Source organism: Maniola jurtina, chromosome 15 (assembly GCF_905333055.1).
Source record: "Maniola jurtina chromosome 15, ilManJurt1.1, whole genome shotgun sequence".
In the NCBI taxonomy this organism is placed as follows: domain Eukaryota; kingdom Metazoa; phylum Arthropoda; class Insecta; order Lepidoptera; family Nymphalidae; genus Maniola; species Maniola jurtina.
In genome coordinates, this window is record NC_060043.1 from 10,649,144 (window position 1) to 10,676,914 (window position 27,771).

General features: G+C 37.1%; 3 protein-coding genes across 3 annotated transcripts in view; 2 read left to right on the plus strand and 1 right to left on the minus strand.

Moving 5' to 3' along the window:
• LOC123872309 overlaps positions 1-13,587 on the minus strand; it is a 209,855-nt gene extending 196,268 nt beyond the window's left edge. The window contains exons 1-2 of the mRNA XM_045916519.1: positions 13,287-13,587; positions 11,641-12,080 (exon numbers count right to left, since the gene is read on the minus strand). Of these exons, the coding sequence (XP_045772475.1) occupies positions 11,641-11,875 (235 nt within the window). The 5' untranslated portion in view covers positions 11,876-12,080; positions 13,287-13,587. The remainder of the gene's footprint in view (positions 1-11,640; positions 12,081-13,286) is intronic.
• Positions 13,588-14,284: 697 nt separating this feature from the next.
• LOC123872310 (GTP-binding protein 128up) lies at positions 14,285-21,913 on the plus strand. The gene is made up of 7 exons (XM_045916520.1): positions 14,285-14,500; positions 14,642-14,762; positions 15,228-15,403; positions 16,334-16,573; positions 19,099-19,267; positions 20,337-20,589; positions 21,548-21,913. The coding sequence occupies exons 1-7, from the start codon at positions 14,459-14,461 to the stop codon at positions 21,648-21,650; spliced, it is 1,104 nt and encodes a 367-aa protein (XP_045772476.1). The 5' UTR covers positions 14,285-14,458; the 3' UTR covers positions 21,651-21,913.
• Positions 21,914-24,719: 2,806 nt separating this feature from the next.
• LOC123872311 (centromere protein S-like) lies at positions 24,720-27,476 on the plus strand. The gene is made up of 4 exons (XM_045916522.1): positions 24,720-24,986; positions 25,177-25,334; positions 25,771-25,837; positions 27,214-27,476. Exons 1-4 carry the CDS (start codon positions 24,954-24,956, stop codon positions 27,421-27,423), a joined length of 468 nt encoding a protein of 155 aa, XP_045772478.1. The 5' UTR covers positions 24,720-24,953; the 3' UTR covers positions 27,424-27,476.
• Positions 27,477-27,771: the final 295 nt, after the last annotated feature.

Genomic DNA, 27,771 nt, shown 5'->3' on the forward strand with positions numbered 1-27,771 from the left:
AGTCGGTTGAACTCAGTGATGGAGACAATAGGAGTGAAGAGTACAACAACACATCCTTATCGCCCAGGAATACAGGTGCACAAGGCCGCACGGAAAGTTCAATGACCCCGCTCGTAGAGGCCAACTGCACTAAAGAGAGCGCTATCACGCTTACCCAGCATAGTGAGAGCGAGACAGTAATGCAACGACACGTGAAGGCCCATACTGCTGTTTCGAACGCAAAACCGGTTAAGACCGTTGAAGGATGTTCTGTCTCGAATATGCAACCGTGCGAGAATGGGATAACAGCACAGGCGCGATCGGAGACCGAACCTGTGCCGAACGCGTGCGCCTCGAGTCGAGTAGCCGAGACGACGTCGTCGGAGGTGGACACGAATAACCGACAGGGTAGACTACAACGCTCAATGGCGGATGTCGTACGCGCAAGTACGGATTGCAACCAAATAGTAGGCGATTTAGGTGGTGATTGGATCACAGTTCAGAGAAAAAAGCCCTTAGTGAGAAGTAGGTTTGTTAGTGAGGTAGGGAATGCGAGTCAGGATTTAAAATTCAAATCTGCGCCGAACTTAGTGCCATTGTATATATCTAACGTCTGTAAACAAACCGTTGAGAGTGATATTATAGAGTACATTAGAAATAAGACGAGTGAAACAGTAGTATTAGAGAAAATTAGCTGCAAGAGAGAGAGGGATTATAACTCGTATAAGTTGACTGTACCGAGAAATAAATTACATGTCTTCATGAATAGTAATATCTGGCCAGAAGGTATCTGTTTTAGGCGGTATGTATTGTTTAAGAATACAGGTAGGCAGCAACGCTCTGAATCGAGTAATAACAAATAATCCCTCGCTCTAGTAAAGTAATATTAAAAGTAGCTACTCGTATACCTTTTATAGATTAGTGAGGTTAGATTAGATTTTACAATGGACAAAAAAGTGTGTAAGATGGTTAGTTTTAATTGTAAGTCGCTAAAACGGTCGATAGGTGGTGTAAGGGATTTATGTTCGTATGCGGATGTCGTAGCCATACAGGAGACCTGGCTTCTACAGTATGATCTGCCGTTACTAGGTACGGTTCACAAGGATTTTGACTATACGGGGAAGTCTGCAGTAGATTTATCTGACGGTTTGACTGGGAGGCCCCACGGTGGAGTGGCCATCTTGTGGAAAAAAGGTATTTTCAAGTCGGTGACAGTAATAAACTGTGATAGCGTAAGAATAAGTGCTATTAAGGCTGTGTTGTCAAATAACAGAAGTATAATTATTTTTAGTATTTATATGCCAACAGATAAGAATGAAAATTTAGTGGAATTTACCGACTGCTTAAGTCAAATTAAGGCAGTAATCGAAAATAATGAGGTTGAATGTATCTATATGTTAGGTGACTTTAATTCCCACCCCCACCAGCCATTCTGGAGCGAGCTTTGCGACTTTTGTAAGGAACAGTCATGGTTATGTGCGGATGTAGAAAAGCTGGGCGTGAACTCAAATACATTTACCTACATAAGTGATATAAATGGTAGTTTAAGATGGTTGGACCACTGTATAGTAACACGGTCAGCCTGGCAGACTGTTTTGAATGTTAGCGTTCGTCATGATACCTATTGGTCGGACCACTTACCGCTCTTAGTAGAGTGTGATCTAAGTTTAATCGTGCCAAAAATATATTCTGGAGATGACTTATATAATAAAATCACATGGGGTCATAGATCAGAAGAGCAGATTAAGAGGTATTACGACTATTGTAACAGTAGGCTTAGAACTATTTGTTTCCCTGAGATTTTTGTGTCGTGTGGAGGTAAAATGTGTACGGATCTTAAACACAGACAAGGGTTAGAAAATATGTACAAAGAAATAGTGAAAGTACTGTCTGATGCCGCGACTGAAACTTACAGGGGTAATAAGTGTTGCAAAAAGGATCCGATAGTTGGATGGAACAAGTACATACGCGCCGCGCACTGTGAGGCTCGGTCAAAGTATCAAACGTGGTTGTCATATAACAAACCGGGGTCTGGAAGAATTTGGGACGAGATGTGTGACAGCCGTAAAATATTTAGAAGTCGATTAAGGTGGTGTCAAAACCATCAGGACCAAATAAAAATGGATATAATTGCTTCACACAGATCGGCTAAAAATTTCTCCAGATTCTGGAAGTCGACAAACAATTTGAACGTTCGGCCGAGCCTTCCAGTCAGTGTCGCGGGTTGTAGCACGCAGAAGGAAATAGCCAATATGTTTAGGGATCACTTTAGGGTATCATCGCCACTGGGGCCCTCGACTCGAATGTGCGATGCTCGGATAAATCGTGACCACGAGTTACTGCGTTTTTCTACCAAGCAAGTGTCAGAGGTAATTCAAAAAATGACACGAGGAAAGTCGCCTGGGCACGATAGTCTGAGCATTGAGCATTTGAAGTACGCGGGTTTTCACCTTCCCAGGGTACTAGCAATGTTCTATTCACTCTGCGTGAGTCACTCGTATTTACCGGGTGATATGATGAGAACTATAGTGATCCCTATCGCGAAAAATAAAACTGGTGATCTTTCTGATAAGTCCAACTATAGGCCCATTTCGCTAGCTACCATTACAGCTAAGATTTTGGACAGTCTGCTTGACAGAAAGCTGAGTGAAACGCTCGATTTCCACGATGCTCAGTTCGGCTTTCGAGCTCGATTATCGACTGAGACCGCGATACTAAGCTTAAAAGAGACTGTATTATATTATACAAGCAGAAAAACACCTGTGTACGCCTGTTTCCTTGATCTTTCCAAAGCTTTTGATTTAGTTTCTTATGATATACTTTGGAGAAAGATGGAGGAAGCAGGTGTGCAACAGGAGTTGCTGAGTGTTATGCATTTTTGGTATGCAAATCAGATAAATAATGTCAGGTGAGGGAGGGAGCTCTCTGATTCATACAGGTTGGAGTGCGGGGTGAGGCAGGGGGGGTTGACCTCGCCGAAGCTCTTCAACCTGTATGTTAACGGACTAATCGAGGAGCTCAGCAGCAAGCCAGTAGGTTGTTGGATAGACGGCATTTGCGTGAATAACTTAAGCTATGCTGATGACATGGTGTTGTTGGGTCCCTCGGCTGGTTCGATCAGGGAGTTACTTCTAACCTGCCAGGAATATGCTGCCAGACATGGTCTGATATACAACGTGACCAAAAGTCAATACATGGTATTTAAGGCCCCTCGTAAACAGGTGACATACGAACCAAAAATTACATTGAACGGAGCTTCACTCATACGTGTCCAACAATTTAAATACTTGGGTCACTATGTTTCGGAGGACCTTAAAGATCATGTCGACATCGAGAGAGAGAGAAGGGCCTTGGCAGTTAAATGTAATATGTTGGCCCGCAGGTTCGCCCGATGTAGTAAAGAGACAAAAATCACGCTTTTCAAGGCATACTGCCAAAACTTCTACTCGGGAAGCTTGTGGGTCAACTTTTCAAAAAAGGCCATAGACACCCTAAGGGTGCAGTATAATAATGGTTTTAGGATGCTGTTGGGCTTGCCGCGGTTCTGTTCAGCCTCAGGCATGTTCGCAGACGAGCGGACTGATGACTTCTTTGCAATAATGCGGAAGAAGTCCGCATCACTGCTGAAAAGACTGCGCTCAGGTTCCAACAGCATCCTGAACATGTTTGCGAGCAAGATGGACTCACCAATGCTTAAACACATTGTTAAAGTGTTGGTGAGGCCACCTTTGTAAATAATTCTGTCTGTTGCCAAGAATATAGTTTAGGTAAGGTACTAACATTAGGTTTTTAAGTGTCTGTATACTAACAAATTGAGCCATAGTTGCTTTAAATAAAAGGATTATTATTATTATAACACAAGTGTAACGTACAATACGTATTCATTTCTTCCGTATTAGTCTTAGGTTTGTTTTCGTTAAAAAAATTTGGCACATGCCTAAATTTCTCAGTGCAATTCAATATATTTACGGGTTTCTTTGTATTCAGAAAATTTCACGAGGAATGTTCATAAGTAGGTAGATTAAAAGGTATAACACATTCATGTCCATATTTTATTTATGAAATAGGTAGGCTCCCCGTGCGAAACAGAGATCCATTAAATAAACGTATAGAATGTTGTAGTTGGTCTTGTGTTTAGTGTGTACAAATGGCAAATAGTGCTCATTGATACAAATACTAATATTCCGACTTCCTGACTAGAATACAATAGGTACGTCCGAATTAGCCCGACACTATTTGATGACAGCCACATATCGCGTTCCGAATGCAAGCAAACATTCTGGTATCGACATTATTTTCATATGATTTTCATTCAATGCAAGTGTAAATTAAAAATGTATAACACCCCTAACAAGTGAAGGTTACAGTAACTAGAAAAGAGCTGATAACTTTCAAACGGCCAAACCGATTTTCTTGGATTATAGCTAAGAACACTCTCGATCAAGCCACCTTCCAAACAAAACAAAACTAAATTAAAATCGGTTCATTAGTTTGGAGCTACAATGTCACAGACAGATACTCAGATACACACGTCAACTTATAACACCCCTCTTTTTGGGTCGGGGGGTTAAAAATAGAATGTCTACTATGTAAAAATTTTGAAAATTATATGTTCATGGTTTAAAATCTGTTTATCGGCCAAACTTCCAAACTCCAACGCCAACCATGTCGTCAACATCCCTTTTCAAACTTAATCGCTGAGAATAAACTCTCAAAACTTTCAACTTAATCCTAGCCTTTAACTTGGGAATGAACCACGACTAGTCTTCGTTAACTCGAAAATACTATGCGACGCCAATTTAAATTCGTTTCGTACCTTAAATGCCAAGGAATTCATTGATAAACTAAAAAATCCTAATAGTTGTAAAAAATACCTTCCCTTAAAGTTGGAGCAGCGTAGACCAAACATCGTTAGTTAAATCTAGTACTTTATAAAAGCTATAAAAGCTTTTTTGCTTTAATAAGCTTCCAACTAGCGTGAACTAAAGAATGGTGTTCTGACATCAGTTTTTGATTATCAAATATTCAACCTGCCATTAGAGTTTAGACTAAGCTACATTTTTTTTTTATTTATTATATGAAAATCTATATTTGAAGCTTATTACACAAATATCGCCAATTACAGATTTTCTCTTAAAAATTTACAATTTATGTGAGTAAGTTAAACCTTAAATAAGAATGTGTGTATGTTTGTGTGCGTGCGTGCGTGCGTGGGTGTGCGTGTGTGTGTGTGTGTGTGTGTGTGTGTGTGTGTGTGTGTGTGTGTGTGTGTGTGTGTGTGTGTGTGTGTGTGTGTGTGTGTGTGTGTGTGTGTGTGTGTTGTTCGTAAGTATTTGTAACAAGCTGTATCAGAAATAATGGAATTTTATATTTTGTAAAGTAGCAATCCACAATAGGTAAAAGCGTAAGGCTATCGGACGCCAACCGTTTCGGAAACCAAATTAAATATTTAGTTGTTTCTATCTACTCGCTAGCATGTTAGGCCTCTGTCTACTTACCGTATTCAATTACTGTTTTTTTTTTCTATTTTCTTATACCTATCTAGTAGAGTTTTTCTGGTGACCTTTTTTGTATTTCTGAAGTGCCTTAGTATCTTTTATAACGACTTGAAAAATAAAAATCCTGTGAACCCCGACACCCTTCCCATTCTGAGAGGATTTCTGTGCCCAGTAGTAAGGCTAGCGATGGGTTGATCAAGGTGATGATGATCTTGATATTACAACCTGTTTGTTATCAGTAACCCATAGTAATATTATAAATGCGAAAGTGTGTCTATCTGTCTGTTTGTCTGTCTGTCTGTCTGCTACCTTTTCACGGCCCAACAGTGTAACCGATTCTGACGAAATTTGGTACAAGGTTAGCTTATATCCCAGGGACGGACATAGGCTACTTTTTATCCCGGAAAATCAAATAGTTCCCGCGAGATTCCTAAAGACCCATCCACTTAACCGATTTGTATGAAAGGTACCGAAGTAGCTTGCATCCCTTCGAAATAAGGAACCTTTTAACCTGGAAAATTAAACAGTTCCCAAGGGCTCTATAAAAATCTAAATCTACGCGGACGAAGTCGCGGGCATCCTCTAGTTCATAATATTTAGACTTAAGACCATAGTTCACCACGCTGCTGGCCAAATGAGGATTAGCAGACTTCGCACGCATTTGAATAAATTACGGAAAACTCTCTTTTCTTTCAATCGCGCATTACACCGATATGTCAGTGGTGCGTGCCCGGAATCGAACCACAGATCCCCAAAATTGGAGGCCGAAGTTTTAACCCCTAGCTAGCTATCACAACTATAAAAAAAACTGCTAGCCTTATCTAATTACTATACAAATCATGCCCTCGTGGAATGGTGACAAGAATACTGGCTGCATTTTCGCGTTGGACAGCCAGGCTGATCCGTTGCGCGAAAAATGAGCCCGTCATTTTTTATCAGATGAGGCTATTAATCGCGGCGAAATGTCTCTCATAACTTTTTTTGCACTAAGACTCTAATATTTATTATTACTTTAATAAAATGTATGTCAAACATCGATGTATAAAAGCTCTATATTACCAGTCTTTTGGCAGCAAAGAAACCTTTAAACTGTGTCAAAATAAAAGCCCCTATTGTACTAATTATTGTTTGTTTTCCGTTTGTGCAGTACGTTCCTCTTAATTGCTCGCCCAAACTCTTGTTTTGTTAATGTTTGACATACCTACTTGCGAGCATTATTTCCTTGAAAATAATGGACTAAGAGCCAGCACGTACCAGACCTTCGTTATTTTATAAAAGCTGAAAGCTGATGTAATTAATTATCACCACTATATTATGATCTTTACAAATCTAACAATTCAGACCATCAAAAAGAGTCCAATGTTACATATTTTGAATTAATACATTTTATTTATTTTAATGACATCAACATATGAGTTTTTTTACAAAATAAACTTAAATCTAAATTAAAACTAAAAAAAAATTAAATTTAAAACTAAAATGAAATTGAATAAAATTAAACAAATAATTGATTAAATAATAATTAATCTTGAACAAATGATTTGATTTTTGAAACTCTTCTTATTCTGAGAGAAGATCCATGCTTAGTACTTACTATAGTAAGTACTACTTCCTCATCATCTCTACTACGGTGGTTAGTAGAGATGATGAGGATTCAAGAATAAATACCTACGTGCTTTTCAACATTTCATTGTATTTAACCCGCCCGCTTCGACCTCCCAAATTAAGAGGACGTGGAAATCCATGCAGGCAAGGCTGCGGGCATAAATTAAACAACTATTTTACATAATAAAAGGTCTCAACACATTCTAAAGGTGCCTTAAAGGCGGGGTTTATCCTATTCGCCCGGAAAGGACTTGAATTATTCAGTCTTAGCTTATAATTAATATCCCTGAATTAAATTCATATATTCGCAGCTGGCTTTCACTGAAAAGGTCTCAATTGTTCGCTTTTCGTACATTATTTTACTTAGACACTAGTTTTGAGACTCCAAATTATCCACAATCCATAACAGAGGTGCTTGTGATGGCATTGGAGCATTCAAAAAAAGCTCAAAAATCTAACTGATTAATTGTCCTTCTCGACCATTTGGTTTCGCAAGTTTCGGAGATTTTTTCGTCAAACGTTCGTAAAGATAAAAAATCTAGGTCTAGAAAATTCATGAGAGAGCTGGACATGAAATAGATTCTCAAAAACTACCAGTCAGGGAGATTCTGGCAAGAAAAATATATAATTTCAAACAAAAAATATAAAGTAAAAGTAAAATATTCCATAATGCACACCAAAGTTACATAAAGTAATATTATGTAACAAAGATGTTTATACAATAGGCGGCGTTATCACTGAAATGTGTGAAATTAATAAAAAATATTAAAAACGCCACGTCAATAACCAAACACTAAAAATTAAAAAATAATTTTAATCATATAACTCCAGGTAATGAAAAGATTTAAAAATTAAGCTTTGTGTTTTTTACTGTGTACAGTATTATAATTATTGTTGCCCATTTTATTTTAGATTTAATTCTGTTCCAGAAACGTTGAGTTATTGAGGCATAGTTTGACCCTTAAACGGATGTTATAAGCTCGGTATAACATGGCCTGCTTATGCTTAAGTACACTATGCAAATTACTAATTAGTGGTTGCTGGTTAAAGTAATCAGGCGTTAACATAGTTAACTATTACGTGTACCCATGTAACCAAATACGAGTAATTAATTAGAGATAATGGTTGGGTGCCTAACAGTAACTATTGCCTAAGGATATAGTTGCTCTAGGCACACTAGGTTCCTATTACAATGCATTAATCATGAAACAAATAGGTATTGCATTATGTAGAGTCAACCATCATTATCAGTCTATTTGAAGTCCACTGTTGGAAGTTGGCCTTCACTAAAGAGCGCCAACACACCCAGTCCTCAGCCTTCCACATTCAGCCACTTCCCGCCAGCCTCTTTGTATCGTCGGTCCATCGTACCTACTGGAGGGCGACCCACACTACGCTTGCTTATACGTGGTCTCCACTCAAGGACTTTCCGGTTCCAACGGCCATCGCCTCTACGACAGGCATGGCCTGCCCACTGCCACACAACTTGCTAATGATTTCGGCTATGTCAATGACCTTCGTTCTCCTGCGGATCTCATTTGGGATCTTATCTCTTTTAGGGAAACTCATAACATAGCATTCCCATACCTTGCTGAGCGACAATGAATGCCGTTTTTCAGTGTCCACGTTGAAACGTTACACGTGAGGACGAGAAGGACACACTGGCTATAGACTAAAGACTTTAATAACAATATTATGGATTTATAATACTAGTAGGTATGGATTAAGCTTGCTGTTTCATGTGAGTATATCATGGATTTTTGAACAAGAATGCCTTTTTGTATTTAACGACTAATTTTATGGAAATATTATTAAAATTGTGTGAAAACTAAACTGAATTGCTGAGCAGGCCCTTTCCCTTCCAAGCCGTAATGACTGTACCATAACCTACCCTCGTTTGCCTCCGTTATAATGAGCCGGCGTCATTAGGAACTCTCTCGTGCTATATCAAAGATGGCCTCTCAAGATGACGATCTCTTTTAATAAAGTCAATTTTCATAATAAACTAGATGCACCAGTTTGGCGAGACATGTTGTTTTTTAACACTCGACCCAAAAAGAGAGGTGTTATAAGTTTGACGTGTGTCAGATACACACGTCAAACTTATAATCTGTATCTGTCGTGTATCTGTGTATCCGCATGTGGCATCGTAGCTCCTAAACTAATGAACCGATTTTAATTTAGTTTTTGTTTGAAAGGTGGCTTGATCGAGAGTGTTCTTAGCTATAATCCAAGAAAATCGGTTCAGCCGTTTGAAAGTTATCAGCTCTTTTCCAGTTACTGTAACCTTCACTTGTCGGGGGTGTTATTAATTTTTAATTTACACTTGTTCTCTAAACGCCAAAGATAACATCTCAGATGGGCATATGACAGTACACTACTAAGCAAGTATAGTCTCCTATCATAATTAGAAGGGTTTGCAGATTGGTAGACTTCACACACCTTTGAGAAACTCTCAGTCATGCAGGTTTACTCACAATGTTTTCCTTCACCATTAAAGCAAGTGATATTAATTGCTTAAAACGCACATAACTCCGAAAATTTAAGGTACGGTGAATAGGAACCTGATTTTTTAACCACTAAGCTATCACAGCTAAATAAGATTGTAGACTAAAGGACTCAAGTCACTTCACTACTCGTAGTTATTGCGGTAAGGCCGGTTCCTAAAAGCAATCGTAGAGGTCTACGCTTTTACTACGCAGCGTAGCGTGTCTACGGGAATCCCTTCTCATTTCTCATTAGCCACTAGGCCTTCGTCCACAGCAAAATACAGCCCATCTTTATTGGACCGGATATTTATGGGCTCACGATCAACACGTAGTAATAAAAATGTTTTTCTGTGTCTTCATTCGAACCACGTTTACATTATCATATCTACTGTCTATACTAAATTAGTATATCAATGGAAATAAGTTAGTATAGGGCTCTCTCTGTTACGTAGTCCCATACAAATGATAGAGATGAAGGTCTCAGTAGATTTTTGAGTCATCAACCATAACAAATCACAAACCTGTTTTCAAAAAACATTCGAAATTCAATTCGAAAACATAAACTATGTTTCACGTTTGTGATTGGTCAACGTCCACTGAGATTTTGATCGAGCTGTCATTTGTATGGGATGACGTAACAGAGAAGGCCTTAAACTAACTTCTTTCCGTGGATAGAGTAAGCCCAGTAGATAATATGATCCAAATATTGCAAACTTGGTTGGAATAAAGATACAGAAAAACATATTTACGTTGATCGAGAGCCCATAAAATATCCAGTTCAATAAATATAGGCTGTATTTTGTTGACGGCAAAGGCCTAGAAGCGAATGAGGAATACAACACGTGTAAATTAAAAATTTATAACACCCCTGACAAGTGAAGGTTACAGTAACTAGAAAAGAGCTGATAACTTTCAAACGGCTGAACCGATTATCTTGAATTATAGCTAAGAACACTCTCGATCAAGCCACCTTTCAAACAAAAAAAAACTAAATTAAAATCGGTTCATTAGTTTAGGAGCTACGATGCCACGGACACACAGATACACACGTCAAACTTATAACACCCCTTTTTTATGGGACGGGGGTTAAAAATACAACTAAAAAATACAAAAATATTTATTTCGTTAAAATTTTTTTAAATAAAACAAATTGGGAACATCCCAGTAAGTGCCTAGTTACTATTGCTACTAGTACACACACAGCCGTAGACATACTACGCTGCGTAGTACAGTCGTAGACTCGTAGATCGTTGAAAAAAGAACTCTGTTGCGACGTGATTGAAGGACTAACCAACAAACAATTACACACTTTAGCATTTATAATATGGGTTGGTAAGTAGTGATCATTGGCTATATCTACTTTGGTGTTCAAGTCATTTCAAAATACGATAGAGCCTTGATAGAGGCTATCAAATATTCAGGCGGCCCCTTCGTTTTCCCGCCGAAATCATTAGCATGGCTATGGGACATCCTAAAATAACTTTAGCTTGAAGTTTTGACTAAACAGTAGCAACTGGCATGGTTTATTCAGTGAGTGTAGGCACATAAAAATCTAGGTCAGATGTAAGAACCAATTTAGTAAGGCTAGTACGTTAGCTACTCTCGCCTGAGTTACTAGCTGCTATAAATTGATCATTATCATCATCATCAGCCTGTGGACGTCCACTGTTGGACATAGGCCTTCCCTTAAGAGCGCCACCACGCCCGGTCCTCAGTCTTCCTCATCCAGCCACTTCCTTGCTATAGATTAAAAATACATAATATATTATACTGAACTAGCTTATGCCTACGACTTTGTCCGCGTGGACTACACAAATTTCAAACCCCTATTTTACCCCCTTAGAAGTAAAACTTTCAGAAATCCTTTCTTAGCGGACGTCGAATAATTATAGCTAAGTATTGCACATTTTCAGTTTAAATAAGAGTTCGGGTAAACCGTATATTAGGTTTAACAAAACTACACTGCCCATTCTAAGTTTTACCCCGCTTCTCTCTCAGGCTGCATCATCACTTACCACCAGGTGAGATTGCAGTCAAGGGCTGATTTGTAATGGAACAAAAAACTATACCTGTGATTGCCCACAGTTCCCTCAGGCATTCTTCCCTCGACCGCTGTATCGCCGATCGTTTTTGCACCTCCGGCCCCGACTCCAAGTATTCAAATAGCAAAGCACCAAGCAGTACGTATATCACCACTAACACAACTAAACCTACTTGGGAACAAACTACTCTCACACACAAAGAAAGTACCCGTCGAAACACATTCGGCCTATCGCGTCCGTCCAATGACAACTCCGAAGACATCGTTCGAAATTCAAAATTTAAAATTCAAAAGAACTTCCATCGCTCACGCTATGAAAACTTTTCTTTACTACATTTTCCTTTTTTTTTGTTGGAATAGATTGTATCTTTACGATCGACAGCCACGGAAAGTTGAATAGTTTTTTTTCTAATGTTCACTATAATTTTGTAATGGATTCTTTGGATTTTCTTTTGCTTTTCTTTTTGTCTGAAACAATAGAGAAACATTATTTTAATAAATTGATTGATTAATATTTTAATACAAACATAAAGTATCAAAAGCTCTTAGTAAAACTAAATTATCTTTAGTGGTGTAGACATCGGTGTCCTATTCGGGTGGTCTGGGGTTCAACACCAGACACGCAGTATTTATTGTAACTTTTCGGACTCGTGCGTTTGAAGCAAATCACTTGCTGTTGAAAAAAAAACATCGTGAGAAAACCTGCATGTCCGAGAGCTCCCCAAATGCTCTCAAAGGTGTGTGAAGTCTACCAATCCGCGCTTGGCCAGCATGGTGGGCTTTGGCCAAGCTTTTTAGAGTTCCGCACCTCAAAAGGAAAAATGAAACCCTTATAGGATCATTTTGTTGCCTGTTTGACTGTCTGTCTGTCTGTCTGTCTGTCTGTCTGTCTGTCTGTCTGTCTGTCGTCTATCTGGCTGTCGGTCCGTCCATCCATCCGTCCGTCAAGAAAACCTATAGGGTACTTCCCGTTGACCTAGAATCATGAAATTTGGCAGGTAGGTAGGTCTTATAGCACCAGTAAAGGAATAAACCTGAAAACCATGAATTTGTGGTTACATCACAGAAAAAAAAAGTTTTGATTTTCAAAGTAAGATAACAGCTATACTAAGTAGGGTATCATAATATGAAAGGGCTTTACTTGTACATTCTAAAACAGAGTTTTATTATTTTAAAGCATAATAGTTTTTGATTTATCGTGCCGAGTACGGAACCCTCGGTGCGCGAGTCTGACTCGCATTTGGCCGGTTTTTCATTCTGAGAGGAGACCCGGCTCAGGGTGGGTTCCCAACAAGTACACCCAATCGTGTAACTTTGTGACTCATTGGGAATCTATCGAATTTTTTTTCCCATCGAGTCACACTCACAGTAAAGTGTGACTCGTCAATACTTAGTGAGCCAGGGATGGTTTGATGATGATGAAAGCCTGGTATTATTATTGTGGTTGACTAGCGTGAATTTTAACTATGATCGTGGTTTTCATACAATCATTTTCATTTTGATAACGTATAGAACAGACCAAGATGTTTAAATGATAAAATTTAAATGTTCAGGGTGGTTGAGGTAAGTGAACCAAAAATATAAGTATAATATATAGTGGCTATAGTGGCTAGTGGATCTCGGGATTGACTAAAAATAAATAAGTCGCTAAAATTGTGTTAAGATTATCCTTACCAACTCTAATTAGATAGGTCCTACAGCATTTTTTTACGAAACCAAAAACTACACATTTACATAATATTCACATAATATGATTATGAATAGACAAAAAGTGCGTATTTATTGCAGTTTTTACTATTTTTTTATTATAGTTAAATAACTAAATTAATTCACTTTTGATCTATATGTAAAATAAACTACAATATAATTTATTTTAGTCTTTATCACTAGTTCAAATCCAAAGGGAAATTTCGACTTCTATCTACTTAGTTCGTAAACTTAGCGAAACCATCTGGCGCGAACAGGGACATACATCCACAAGGACCCGCAAGGTTGTACTGAAGCATTCATTTCAAACGTTTCCCAGAGTTTCTTCAACAGACTTTGTGCGTTGCGCAAACCTGCGGGAATAGCATTTCCACGTGGTTTGTTCCATTTATTTTCCGACGCTAGCGACATCTATTGGGTGGTTTGTAAATCAATTAGCAAAATCATAATAGCGCCATCTATGAATGACTGCTTGTACTAACATACTACGATCATAGACAAGAATAGAGTCGCAATTAAATAATAAATTCTTTTCATTATAATTTTAATAAATTATACAATTTTCAACACCGCATATCTCTGATTATATACAATGGTCAAATCATTTGCTAAATATGTCATAACTTTTTAGTACATCACTATCAGTCAAAGTCAAATGTCGGGACTTCGTCTGTGATGGCGTTTGCTGGCGCGCGTGCTGTGCTTGTTTGGAGTGTTTTTTTTGTTGGGAGTGGCTGGTTTTTGTGTTAGTTGGTGTTTTTTGGTGGTGGAACTGACTGGGAAGCGCTCTGAAGGGGCGCCGCGCGTGTGTCGGCGGGCGCCGGCGCAGACGGAGTCCATACTTGTATAAATTCAATAACTTGAAAATATCACAAACTTGACATTGGCTAATCAGAGAAAAGCTAGATTTAAAGAAAAAAAAAAAAAAAAAGTCAAATGTCAAAATGTTAATTGTCACTGTCAGACAAAATTACGAATTTTCGTTTTCGTGGCTTCGGCGCCGACAAATTTCAGAATACTGAATTTGACACGCTTTCGACTTATTTTCGGACTCAGATAAACATAATAAGTTGTGTTTATTACTAAGTTATTTATTACACTTTCAGTAAAAGTTAAAAACAGCGAAGAAAACTGCAAAAATGAGTACAATATTGGAAAAGATCGCCGCCATAGAGTCCGAGGTATGTATGAGGTTATGATATTTCCCGTAAGAATATGACTAAAAACTCGCTTCAATTAGTTTAAAAACATCAAAATTATGTATAAAATTGTATTTAAAGACGTATTGGCAAAATACTCAAAGCTTTATGAATGTTTTTCAGATGGCTCGGACACAAAAAAATAAAGCCACTGCTCTCCATTTAGGTCTGCTAAAGGCCCGTTTGGCTAAATTAAGACGTGAATTGATCACTCCAAAAGGTGGCGGCGCTGCCACCGGTGAAGGTGAGATGATAAAGAAATCTTTTTAATCACCATAAAATGCACAAGCGAGCTTTTACGAAACTAAAAAGTTGTGTAATCTTGTAACAAGAACGCGACATTTCTATTCTATCACACAACTTAACCATAAATAAATGTAAAAAAGTAACAGACAAAAACAGTCACACTTTCACAATATTAGTAGGACTATGGACAAATACCTATTTTTATTACTTATTCACCTCAATAATAACTATTTGATAGGTTTTATTTTTGAAAGTACTTGTAATAAACCAAGGATCCTGAATTAGCTCTATTTCTGACTTTATTTTGATAGAAAGGCTACAGTATTTAAAAGAATTTTAAGATGTAAAAATGCTAATCTACATAAAAAGTCTACAAGAAAATAATTATTGATATAGGATAGGATAAATGAATTGTTTACAAAAAAATATATCAATATATTTCTCAATACTTATCATATTCCAGGTTTCGATGTTGCCAAAACCGGTGATGCTCGGATTGGTTTCGTGGGGTTCCCATCAGTGGGCAAGTCAACCCTGCTGTCCAACTTGGCTGGTGTCTATTCTGAGGTGGCGGCATACGAGTTCACAACTCTTACCACTGTGCCCGGTTGTATTAAATATAAGGGAGCTAAGATACAGGTCAGTGTGACATTTGCTTTAATAAAGTAAGTATATCAATGCCTAATACACAATTATTTAAAATTAAGTATAATAAAAAAATTGGCAGTTAGTGTGAACTGCAGACAGAAGTGAAAACTTAAAACTATATTATCACTACCTATATTATAAATGCGAAAGTGTGTTTGTGTGTTGCTTTGTCCTTCAATCAAGATATCACACTTCACACTAATATTATAAAGGCGAAAGTTTGTATGTGTGTGTGTGTGTGTGTATGTTTGTTACTCCTTCACGCAAAAACTACTGGACGGATTGGGCTGAAATTTAGAATGTAGATAGATTTCATCCTGGATTAGCACATAGGCTACTTTTTATCCTGGAAAATCAAAGAGTTCCCACGGGAATTTTAAAAAACCTATATCCACGCGAACAGAGTCGCGGGCATCAGCTAGTCAAAGATATTTTGAAAGTGACATAGGCTACTTTTTATTTTGGAAAGTCAAAGAACTGTGTGTCAAGTATTGTAGAAAGAAAAGAAAGAAAGAAGAATAAAACAAAATCCACACAAAACCGCAGGCATCAGCTAATTATTATCTATAACATGCAGCAATATGGCAATACAGTGGGTTAGTACTAAATAGAAATCTGGCAAAAAAATCACTAGGAAGAACAGCCCTAGTAGATTATGCAAGATCCGGGGAAGATGGATTTGAATTTGGCAGTTTTTGCAATTTTGATATGTATTTAAAATTAATGTGTCCTTGTCATTGTCAAGTACCATATATGTTTACATTTATAAGACAAAACCTCCAATAATAAATATTCATGTTCAATATAATGCCTGCAAGAAATCACTAGAGTGATAACCTTTATTTGCGAATATTTCCTGTACTTTACTTCATGCCATAGTTTTTAAGCAATAAAGTATTTAAATAAATAAAATAATTTCAGTTACTGGATCTGCCTGGTATTATTGAAGGAGCCAAAGACGGCAAGGGTCGAGGTCGTCAAGTGATAGCAGTGGCCCGCACCTGCAGTCTAATCTTCATAGTGCTGGACGTGCTGAAGCCATTGCAGCACAAGAAGCTGCTGGAACACGAGCTGGAAGGCTTCGGGCTTCGGCTCAACAAACAACCACCTAACATACACTTTAGGAAAAAAGACAAGGGAGGGATCAACTTGAATACCACAGTATGTACTTTACTCTTCTAAACACTTGCAGTCAAAATATCTTCTGGAAAGGCAAATAGCTGATATGATACTAACTGTATTATCAAAGTATCCATATTTTGTTGCATACAATCAATGACTTTCTAAGCAAGGACATCGCACTGGCGCGCATAACAAGGGACCAAGTAAGTGTGCTTATACTCGGTGTAAGCACACTTTCTTCATTAGTCGCATGTTGACTGCAAAGCTGTCAAGACGCCTAAATGCGCGATCAAAAAGTGCCAAAATAATACGTTAACGACGCAGAAAAGAGATGGTGTGACTTACCACCGGTAAGTTAATTTTATTTACGTAAGATAACATGCGAAAAAGTGTAAAATATTTAGTAAAACCATTGAAAACACTAGAAATATCTAAAATTATTTACCATTTAGTTACAATGTTCCCATTCCTTTCTCTCACGCACATCGGAAAGAGACAGATGGAAGGGCGCGTCACGAATGTCGGAAAAACAAAACTGTGGAGTAGCTTTTTTTTGTTCAATGTAAAATCTATTGGCCATTATTGTATCACATTTATTTTATTACTAGCTGTGCCCGCGACTTCGTTCGCGTGGAATAGCTCTCAGCGCGCTTTATATAGCCACGGACGCTCAGGCGCGAGGCGTGTATCTGTACGTTAAAAATGTTCGCCGTAATTCTTTAAATTGATATAACTTTTTTATTTATGAACCGATTGACATGAAATAAACACTAAATGTTAAGTGAAGCTTACTACAATATATTAGTGACAACCGTATCTAAATCGAATAAGCCGTTTCTGATATTAGCGTGCACAAACACACAGACAAACAGACAAAAAAAAATTAATTACAATTTCGGGTTCGGCATCGATAAAAAAAAAGTAGCAGGGGTTGTTATTATTAACAACCCCTGCTACTTTTTTATATATATTTCCATTGTACAGACACCACTTTTCTACAATTTTATTATATGTATAGATAGATCTTTTGACGACCTCCAGTGCGCAGTGGTAACGCGGTGGATTGGTATGACGAGGGTCCCGGGTTCGATTCCCGGCTGGGCCGATTGAGATTTTCTTAATTGGTTTAGGTCGGCTGGTGGGAGGCATTTGGCCATCTTGATTCAAGGCCCATCTTGAATCCGCCATTTTGGTTTTATTTTTCAGCTCCCTGTCAATTGGATGAAGTTCTGAGTGACATTTGTTCGAGCACCCCCCACCTATCTTCAATACCCTGGCCGTGCTCCTCACCGAAATCCTCAATCATCAGCTCTATCCATATTTTTCCTCCGAATCATTTTTTGTCCTCTATACGAAACCATCGGTAAAAAAAAAACATACAAAATTTTATAGAAGAGGTGATCAAATGAGTCAGTCAGTCAGTCAGTCAGTCAGTGAATTAGCACGAGCAGAATAGTATATAGTATAGATATAGTATAATAGTTTCATATTTACAAAAACGAAAAATCTCTCAAAGAAATAACAAAAATTAATAGTGCTATACTACTCCATTCCATTTTTTGTTCAAGTTTGCTTCTAAAATCACCTTATTCAGCTTCGAGTGCAATAATCGATTTACATTGCGGCTTAATCACTGAGGTTAGTTTGCAGGACTTGAATGTTAGCGGGAATGTATAAATGGAGCAGTTGAAGCTACATAGGGTGAATTTAGAAACGTGTGCCATGTTTGGGCTCTTGTGTTGTATGCCACGATGTGTCCATGCTTAGAAAGTCATTGCATACAATACACACTTGCTTCAAGGGCAAGCGACGGGCCTGCCCGCCAAATTCAAATTTCAGTTTAAGAAATTAGCTCTATTATCGACTAATTTGTGAGTTACAGAGCTAATTTCTTAAACTGGACCCTTTCAAGTAAAGATTTTTATATAAATAAGTGGGGATGATACTGTTATTCTCGCAAATAGAATGCCATAAGCCTAATTTGTCGTATTAGTTTACAAATTGCGAAAAACCAAATAAAATTTGAATTTCGCGGGCACACCCTTCACATCCTTTTTAACAGTGAAGGAGAACATAGTGAGAAAACTGGCATGCAAGAAACTTCTCCATAATGTTCTCAAAGGTGTATGAAGTTTGTCAAAACATACTTGGACAGGGTGGTGAACTATGGCCAAAGCTAGTCCACCACGCTGGTAGTGAGCTGGCGATGGGTTCAACTTGGTGATGATGAATATACCTTTATACCTCCCCACGTAAGTTCAACTCACACTAGTCTGTTTTTAGGGTTCAATATCTCAAAAGGAAGATGGAACCCTTGTAGAATCACTTAGTTGTCTGTCAAGACCCATCAAGGGAAACAAAACCTATAGGGTACTTCCTGTGATCTAGAATCATGAAATTTGGCAGGTCTTAATTTCTTATAGTACAAGTAAAGAAAAAATCCGAAAACCGTAAATTTGTGGTTACCTAACAAAAAAATTAAATAGTTATTTTTTACGATGGTACGAAACCCGTTACGTTCGAGTCCGATTCGCGCATGTTTAATTCACCTTGTTTGTTTCCAGTGTCCACAATCAGAACTGGATGTGGAGACAGTAAAGACAATACTATCTGAGTACAAGATTCATAACGCGGACATAACCCTACGCCACGACGCCACCAGTGACGATTTGATCGACGTTATTGAAGGCAACCGGATATATGTGCCTTGCATCTACTTGCTCAATAAGATTGGTAACAAAATATGTTTTTAAAAGAGCAGAGCATTTTTTTTAATTGAATAGAGCAACCGCCGAGTTTCTTGCTGGTTCTTCTCGGTAAGAAAGGCATTCCGAACCAGTGGTAGATGCACTTGACGATTCAAAAGTACTTGTAAAAGTCCAATTGAATGTAAATATTGTGAATTTTGAAAAGATTAAGGCCTATTTCACAACACCCAGATAGATAATCCTGATAAGTTGGTCATTTTGACAGAGTCCCAATAAATTCCCAAAAAGTTGTGAAACAGGTCCTAAAATTTTTGATAGAGGTAGAGGAGCGGGGTCCATGAGACTTACTTCAGGGTTCCCGCACAATTTGTGAATTCAATTTTCATTATCATTCAATTTTCAGTTTTTTAGACTAGAATATGCGTGCGACTTTGTTCGCGTGGATTTAGGTTTTCAAAAATCCTGTGGGACCTCTGATTTTCTGGGGTAAAAATTAATGATTTTCCGATATAAAATGTAGCCTCCAGGTATTTAACTATGACCATGCAAAAAATGACAAAGAAAATGACGTGATTGAAGGACAAACCAATACTCGCATTTTTTTTAAAGAATATTAACCATGCTAATCATGACTAATACTCCCCTTTCCCCTCCAACTAAGCTACTTACTAATTATTATATGGGTGGTGACTAAATGATACCCGTGACTTCGTCCATGATTTAGGTTTTTTAGAAATCTCATGGGAACTACGATTTTCCGGGATAAAATCATTTTAATGTGTATGGAAAGCAAGCTATCTCTGTCCCAAATAGACTTTAATACTTTGTCCATGTTGAATTTGGTGTTTTAAAATCCTGTAGATGAAGATCCTTTAAAGATCCTGTGTATGTGTATTAGATTTTCCAGTACAAAAGTATCCTATGTCCATCCCTGCAAAGCAAGCTATCTTCAGATGAGTCAATAAGCTAGCAAACAGACAGACTTTTTCATTCATAATAACACATTCGCATTGTTGAAGTATGGATATTTATTTGCTTTTCTGTTATCCTAATTCCTGGCACATGAATTCTATTGACTATCTAATTCCTTGCAGATCAAATAAGCATAGAGGAGCTCGACGTGATATACAAAATCCCTCACTGCGTACCAATCTCCGCCCATCACAAATGGAACTTCGACGACTTACTGGAGAAGATGTGGGAATATCTGAAGCTCATCAGGATATACACCAAGCCCAAAGGGCAGTTACCGGATTATAACGCTCCTGTTGTATTGCACGCTGATAGAACCAGCGTGGAGGACTTTTGTAATAAGCTACACAGATCTATTGTTAAAGAGTTTAAATAGTGAGTATTCTTTAATTTTGCTTATCCTTACTAATATTATAAATGCGAAAGTGTGTCTGTCTGTCTGTCAGTCACGGCCCAACCGCTGAACCGATTTTAATGAAATTCGGTACAGACGTGGGATACATTCTGGGAAGGACGTAGGCTACTTTTTATGCTACTTAAGTGTATAGGAACACTTTGATTTGATTTAAAAAAAAACCGAAATCCACGCGGGCGAAGCCGCGGGCATCCTTGTTACTTATACAACGGTTTTTATTTAGACTGAGGCTGAGATCTACAGAGCGCACTTTGACTTTGCTCAGACTTAAGACATTGTTATTCCTTTTATTTCTAAGTGAAAACTTCTTTGATCGAATCAGATCTCAATGGTGAACACTGATATGGTATGGATTGTCTGGTATTTTTAACCCCCGCCCCAAAAAGTTATAAGTTTGACGTGTGTATCTGTCTGGCATTGTAGCTCCTAAACTAATGAACCGATTTTAATTTAGTTTTTTTTTTTGTTTGGAAGGTGGTTTGATCGAGAGTGTTCCTACCTATAATCCAAGAAAATCGGTTCAGCAGTTTGAAAGTTATCAGCTCTTTTCTAGTTACAGTAACCTTCACTTGTCGGGGGTGTTATAAATTTTTAATTTACACTTGTGCTAGATAATTTTGATATGTTTAACTTAATGTCATGTGTATAATGTAATGTTTTAACTAATGCATATTAGCAAATCAACATAACTTAATTGTCACATAAAAAACTTACTTTTCATGGCCTTTTTTTTAATATTTATTTATTTGAGAAAATATTTACACAGCTTACAATAATTCAGGTGTAATCATAAACTCGTAACTTGAGTTTTTTCGTACACCAGAACCGTCGACATTAGTTATTACATGTAACACATTATTCTAGTCGAACTTAAAATCTAGGTATAACAGCTAATTTAAAAGAGAAATTTTTTTTCAGTGCCTTAGTGTGGGGATCTTCCGTGAAGCATCAGCCACAGAAAGTGGGCATCGACCATATACTAGCAGACGAAGATGTTGTCCAAATTGTTAAGAAAGTCTAACCCAACCACCAACCATGTTTAACAGAATGAAGTACCAAAAGAAACTAGTACACGTCACGAAAGTTGAAAATGACTGCTAGTACGCAGGTTGGCTACTCAAGACTTAATTTTTGTCAGATATTGGTTTTTATTCAGCTTATAAAAAATGAATTTTTAGGGTTCCGTACCTCAAAAGGAAAAACGGAACCCTTATAGGATCACTTTGTTGTCTGTCTGTCTGTCAAGAAACCTATAGGGTACTTCTCGTTGACCTAGAATCATGAAATTTGGTAGGTAGGTAGGTCTTATAGCACAAGTACAGGAATAAATCTGAAAACCGTGAATTTATCATGTGTGTAACATCATTTTAAAAAAAAATTAAAATATGTTTCGATTTTCAAAATAAGATAACTATACCAAGTGGGGTATCATATGAAAGGGCTTTACCTGTGCATCCTAAAACAGATTTTTATTTGTTTTTATGTATAATAGTTTTTGATTTATCGTGCAAAATGTTGGAAAAAATACCTGAATACGGAACCCTCAGTGCGCGAGTCTGACTCGCACTTGGCCGGTTTTTTTTAGGTGATGCAAGAAGCATTATATTTTCAACTTACGTGACTAGTACTGTTTTAGGCTGTGCCCGCACTACTATTCTATATTATTATTTTGTTGTTTTTATACTCAGTTAAGTACTTAGTTGTAGGATTTTTTAATATGTTATGAAGAACTCAATGGAATTCTTCAGTCTTAAAATTATATATAATTCTGACACCAGGGTGCGTTTGGAACCCTCGTAGCTTTAGTTTTAAGTTGGCGTAATTGGGATGATGCCTATGTCAAAAATAAATTATTACTAAGGAATTATTAAATATGGTCTTCCAAAATTCGTAAAATCCATGTCCGCTGTTAGTTTATGTTGGCTAAGCATTTTAAATGATCGATTTAACTCAAAGAGTACGTCATATTTCTATGGATATGAATCCATACAATACAAGCTCTCTTATTAAGCGAGTGTTTGACGTTTTTGATAAAAAGTCACTGATTTGACTAGTAGTCATCACCCCTATTATGACCATTACATCATTATATTCTTACCAATTCAACCTACCCAATACAACCTATCTTAACAATTGACCATCAAAAAGTGTATGTACAGTGGTACTTACCTTTGAATAATGTCTTTGAGTTTGAGTTTATACTGTATTTTAGAGTATAAGTATAGTTTTATCAAGGGCAAACTATACCATCCAGTCAGTGCGGACATGGCCTCATTTGAAATTATTATGCCAGGTCTTCACATGGATACATAGTTCGACATTTTTAAGTTCATTCGAATGTGCTCAAGAAATCACTAACCACTTAAATCGTGAAAATACAATCAATCAAAGGTTCAGTAAGATGAACAACCCGCCAACATTAATAAAATATAATATATTGAAACACTATAAAGTCAAAGTAAAATGGATCTAAAAGTTATCATTTTAAAGTCGTTTTTTCAGTGCCCCTTTTTTTTGTTTTACGATTTTTCCGCTTGGGGCGCTGCTGGTAGTTATAATAAATTTTAAACAAGTTTGGTCCATTTTGCTGAGATGTTCGAATTTCTTCGAGTTTTTATTAAAGTTGGCGAAATATAAAATCTCATTTTAACCCAAAAAAGTGTCAATATCACTCGACAATAGTGTAATGGACCAGATTTTTTTTTATAAAGATTTGCTCACATAGTAAAAATATTAAAGGTCCCAGCGCACTTGAGCTGCGCTGCGCGATGCGGCAATTATAGTTTGTATGAGTTTTTATATAGTTTTTTTATTGACTTGAGCACTTGAGCGACTTGGTTGTTAACTACGCGTAATCTGGCGCACCAAGTATAGTTTATTAAAGTACCTATGAGTTTGTATGTAGCAAAATGCACTTGAACGACGCGGTAGCACAAATGCGTTTGGACCTTTATAATAATGAGTAGAACATGACTTCCTTTCGGTTTAGAACATTGAATTCCCTTCTCTTTTATATAAAACAAACACCTGGTCACCTGATGGCACCCGCACAGTCCTCGTGCTAACCCAGTGCGGGATAGCGCAGTTGACGTGCGGTTGTGCGGGGCGTCCCCCCGCCTCATACCCCAATTGCCATCTCTGACTGTCGTGTACCATGCATTACATTTAATATGAAGGGTACCACATCTGAGGATTGCGCATGACATTCTTATGTAATATTTTATCCTTATGTAAAAATCGACTTAATATAGTAAACAAAGACTTTAAAAAGCTTGTTAACAATGATTGTAAAAGTGCATTTTGTTAACTGTAAGAACAATAATAAATTAAAAAATTATTTATAATAGACAAGGTTGTTTCAATTTATGAAATTCTTCTTCTTCGACTTAGCAGCACAGCACAGGGAATGCGCGACGCAGGTATGTACAGCCAAAGGCCGTAAGTCGTTTAGCACCTTAATGATCATAAATTCAATTGGCACGGTAATGCACATGCGTTAAGCATGTATGGCGTCTTAATAGAAAAAAATCATAACTGCGACAGGTTATTGATACAATAGTTTCGCGGAATCGCTACATGAATTCTGAGGCCGACCGTATCTACCTGTGTCACCTGCGTCTCCGTATACGCTTAGCCTTTAGGTATATTTCTATCGTTATTCATTTCTCTTACGCGTTTCAATCATAGACGTACAATTTTCGCTTGTTTCAATAAAGAAGAGCATGATCTACTTTTTTTTTTTTAATTTGAACTGTAGTGCCTGCTTTATTTTCTTCATTACATACCTACCCTATATGTTATAGGTACTTAATTTTGTTAGATAGAATAAAATCGGTAAAATTTATATCAAACATTTTTGTTAGTACTCTGCAGTTGATAGTTACTTACATCGATGTATACTTAAGTTTACCGAGTTTGATACCAGGCGTTTGCGAGCAAACTAACAAATCACTTGATGTTGGCATATTTTTGTAAGGATTTTTGTATACATTATTGTTACTGAACGTTGTGTACCATTTTAAGCTGACAAATGACATTGACAATGAATGACATTGTCGTTGATTTTTGACAAGAACTTAGAAGAAGACATTTGTTTTGTTTACGTTTTCTTTCCAGGTTTGATGGCTATTTTATTGTGCCTGAAAGAAATAAAATCATCTAAGTACTACGGCATAAAACCATCTTAGTTTAATACCTAACTTTCAAAACAATTTCGAAGTATAACGACACGTTACCTTCTTATTTTTTTAATGCTTTATAATGTGAAGGTTATGTTTTGGTTTTGTACATTGAATGTTTATTCAATTATTTTAACTGCAAGAAAATGACTGCATTTGAAAATTTGACTACGAATGAGGTATTAATTAGTATTTTTTAGTGTTATAAAAATAAATTACTTGTTCCAGTGGTTCCAGTTTTAAAAATTCTTTTCTATCGGAGTGCCTCAACTTGTCAAAAGATGGCGCTGAACACTAACGCAGTTCTTATTTGTAAAGAAGTTCTAAAGTTTATCGCTAGATGGTGCTAATCGTACTTTTTCATTGCAGAAAGTTCGGATTGCATTGCACAAGGATGTGAACTCAATTTGCAAGGAGTCTTGCCACTACCGCGGCTTTGAAATAACAACTCAGGCTATGGCAATTGTAGCAGAACTTGTTTACAAGAAACTTACCGTTTACGGATCAGATTTGGAAGCTTTTGCCAAGTAACTTTACCGTTATATTCAAACTATTTTTGAAGTAAAATTTCTTTAGATGCGGCTCGAGAGTACTCAGGACTTTTTCAGATGGTATCAAGGTTGAATAGTCTCCTTCGATCACTTCAGATCGCGCTCCATACAAACGAAGTTTGATTCTTTAATCAATCAAATTCAAAGAGTATTACAACCATTCATTCCAGTAGTTTCAAAGTTAAACGAGCTAAAAGATTTACATAGAAAGCCTTGAGCATTTGTAACTTTCAAACCACACATTTTTACGGAAATATGAAAAACTAGACACAGATTATTACTTGATTTGTAGTCTTTAATAAATTTTCAACTTTTCAACTTTTGTGGCGATAATCTGTTACCTATATTTTTATGACAACTCAAAATCATGAACGTTATTATATCTCTATGCTCAAAATAGATAATTTTACAGGCACGCGAAACGTACAACAATAAATTCAGAAGATGTCAAACTGTTGGTACACAGAAATCCGTCATTGGTATGTATTTTGTACAAGTGTAAATTAAAAATTTATAACACCCCCGACAAATGAAGGTTACAGTAACTAGAAAAGAGCTGATAACTTTCAAACGGCTGAACCGATTTTCTTGGATTATAGCTAAGAACACTCTCGATCAAGCCACCTTTCAAACAAAAAATAACTAAATTAAAATCGGTTCATTAGTTTAGGAACTACGATGCCACAGACAGATACACAAATACACACGTCAAACTTATGGCACCCCTCTTTTTGGGTCTGGGGTTAAAAACTAAATATCTACCTACTCAATAGGTCCTATACTTATTACTATTAGGATAATAAGTAATTTCTCGTGGAAGACTTCGGGCCTGGCTAGGCCTATGATACTCCTGACCACCTGATACCATTTACTTTTTACATTACAATTTTTCCATGCTCGATATCTGCCAACGTTGTCGAAATATGCAAACTTGCACTAAGCCTACAGGCGTAATAATTTTCGCTCATGATTTTGTCAGTTTTCATCGCGCAATAATGAATTGGATTCCATCTGTTTAAATGGCAATTTTAATTTAAATCCGATCCTGCATCCCTAACTAACAGTTATACGGTGGTTGTTATTTATGCAATTGCTATTTTCAAGTTGAAATGATATGCCTAATTGATATACAGTCCCGACACTCCGTTTCAAACTAATCACCCCTGTACACTGTTTATTGAAATGTGATATTATAACCAGAATTTATCAGTGACTTTGTCTGTGTAGACTGAGAGGGGTATCTCCGTCACTCGCTCCATTCAAACGTAGTTCCAATTTTATTTGAATATTAAGCAACCAAAGTCCATGAAATTTTGCAGACATATTCTAGAAACTAATAATAATAATATCTATGCCTGTGGTTTTCCAGATTTCTGTTAAAATATTCGGTTTCAAAGTTACACGGTCTTAAAAATTTATGTACATACAAATCTTTGAGCCCCTATTACATATTTTTAGAAAAATCTAAAACACCACAGGTATACAGATATTAGATTCTAGAATATGTCTGCAAAATTTCAAGGACTTTGGTTGCTTAATATTCAAATGAAATTGGAACTACGATTGTATGGAGTAAGTGACGGAGAGAGGCCCTGTTAACACGTTCGGTAAGATAAAGGTGTAGGTACCCGACTACGGACAGGTTATGATTTTAGCAGTCTGTGTATATATGTATGTATGTAGGTTTGTATTTGTGTGTTCCACCGTAGCGCCTAAACTACTGAGCCGGTTTTCATGAATGAGGTGTCAATTGATTTGTTATTATGGTCCGGGTGAGATATAGCCTACATTTTATACGAAAAAAATCTACCCAACAAAACAATCTTCTTTAAAATTGCCCTATTTTCTTTTTCAGAAAGCTCATTTGAACAAGCTTTGTAAGAGCAACCCTCCAGCTTCCAAGGATGCAAAACGACGTAAGACAGTCGGTGGGAAATCTGACGCTCCAGCCAAAGCCGCAGGAAAACTTGAAGTTACAGCGAAAAAGAAACCTGTTAATTTTATTTCGTCCGACGATTCGGACGATTGCATCGAAATTAATAAGCAAATGACTGAAGAAACCTAACTTGAATGAACTTGTGATAACTAGGTCTAAAATAAATAAGAAAGTGACCAAACCAAAAACGATTGTTTGATTTAAAATTATACGGCCACCAGTGAAGTTATTCCATTATAAAAACAATATATTATATACTTCGTTCTTGTGGATTTAGATTTTTGAAAAAGCCCGTGGGAACTCATTGATTTTCCGGGATAAAAAGTTGCCTATGCCAATTTACGGGATGCAAGCTATCTCTGTACCAAAATTCATTTTGATTTTCCGGGATAAAAGGTACCTAGACTATGTCCTTCCCCGAGATGTATGCTAACTCCGTACCGAATTTCATCAAAATCGGTTAAACTGTTGGGCCGT

Bases quoted from the DNA above. Each gene is read 5' to 3' on its own strand.
- LOC123872310 (XM_045916520.1), top strand. From the start codon at position 14,459: ATGAGTACAATATTGGAAAAGATCGCCGCCATAGAGTCCGAG. The intron at 15,404-16,333 runs GTCAGTGTGACA...AAATAATTTCAG, and splicing joins ATAAGGGAGCTAAGATACAG to TTACTGGATCTGCCTGGTAT. The intron at 19,268-20,336 runs GTAACAAAATAT...AATTCCTTGCAG, and splicing joins CTACTTGCTCAATAAGATTG to ATCAAATAAGCATAGAGGAG.
- LOC123872311 (XM_045916522.1), top strand. From the start codon at position 24,954: ATGACTGCATTTGAAAATTTGACTACGAATGAG. The intron at 25,335-25,770 runs GTAACTTTACCG...ATAATTTTACAG, and splicing joins GATTTGGAAGCTTTTGCCAA to GCACGCGAAACGTACAACAA. The intron at 25,838-27,213 runs GTATGTATTTTG...TTTCTTTTTCAG, and splicing joins TACACAGAAATCCGTCATTG to AAAGCTCATTTGAACAAGCT.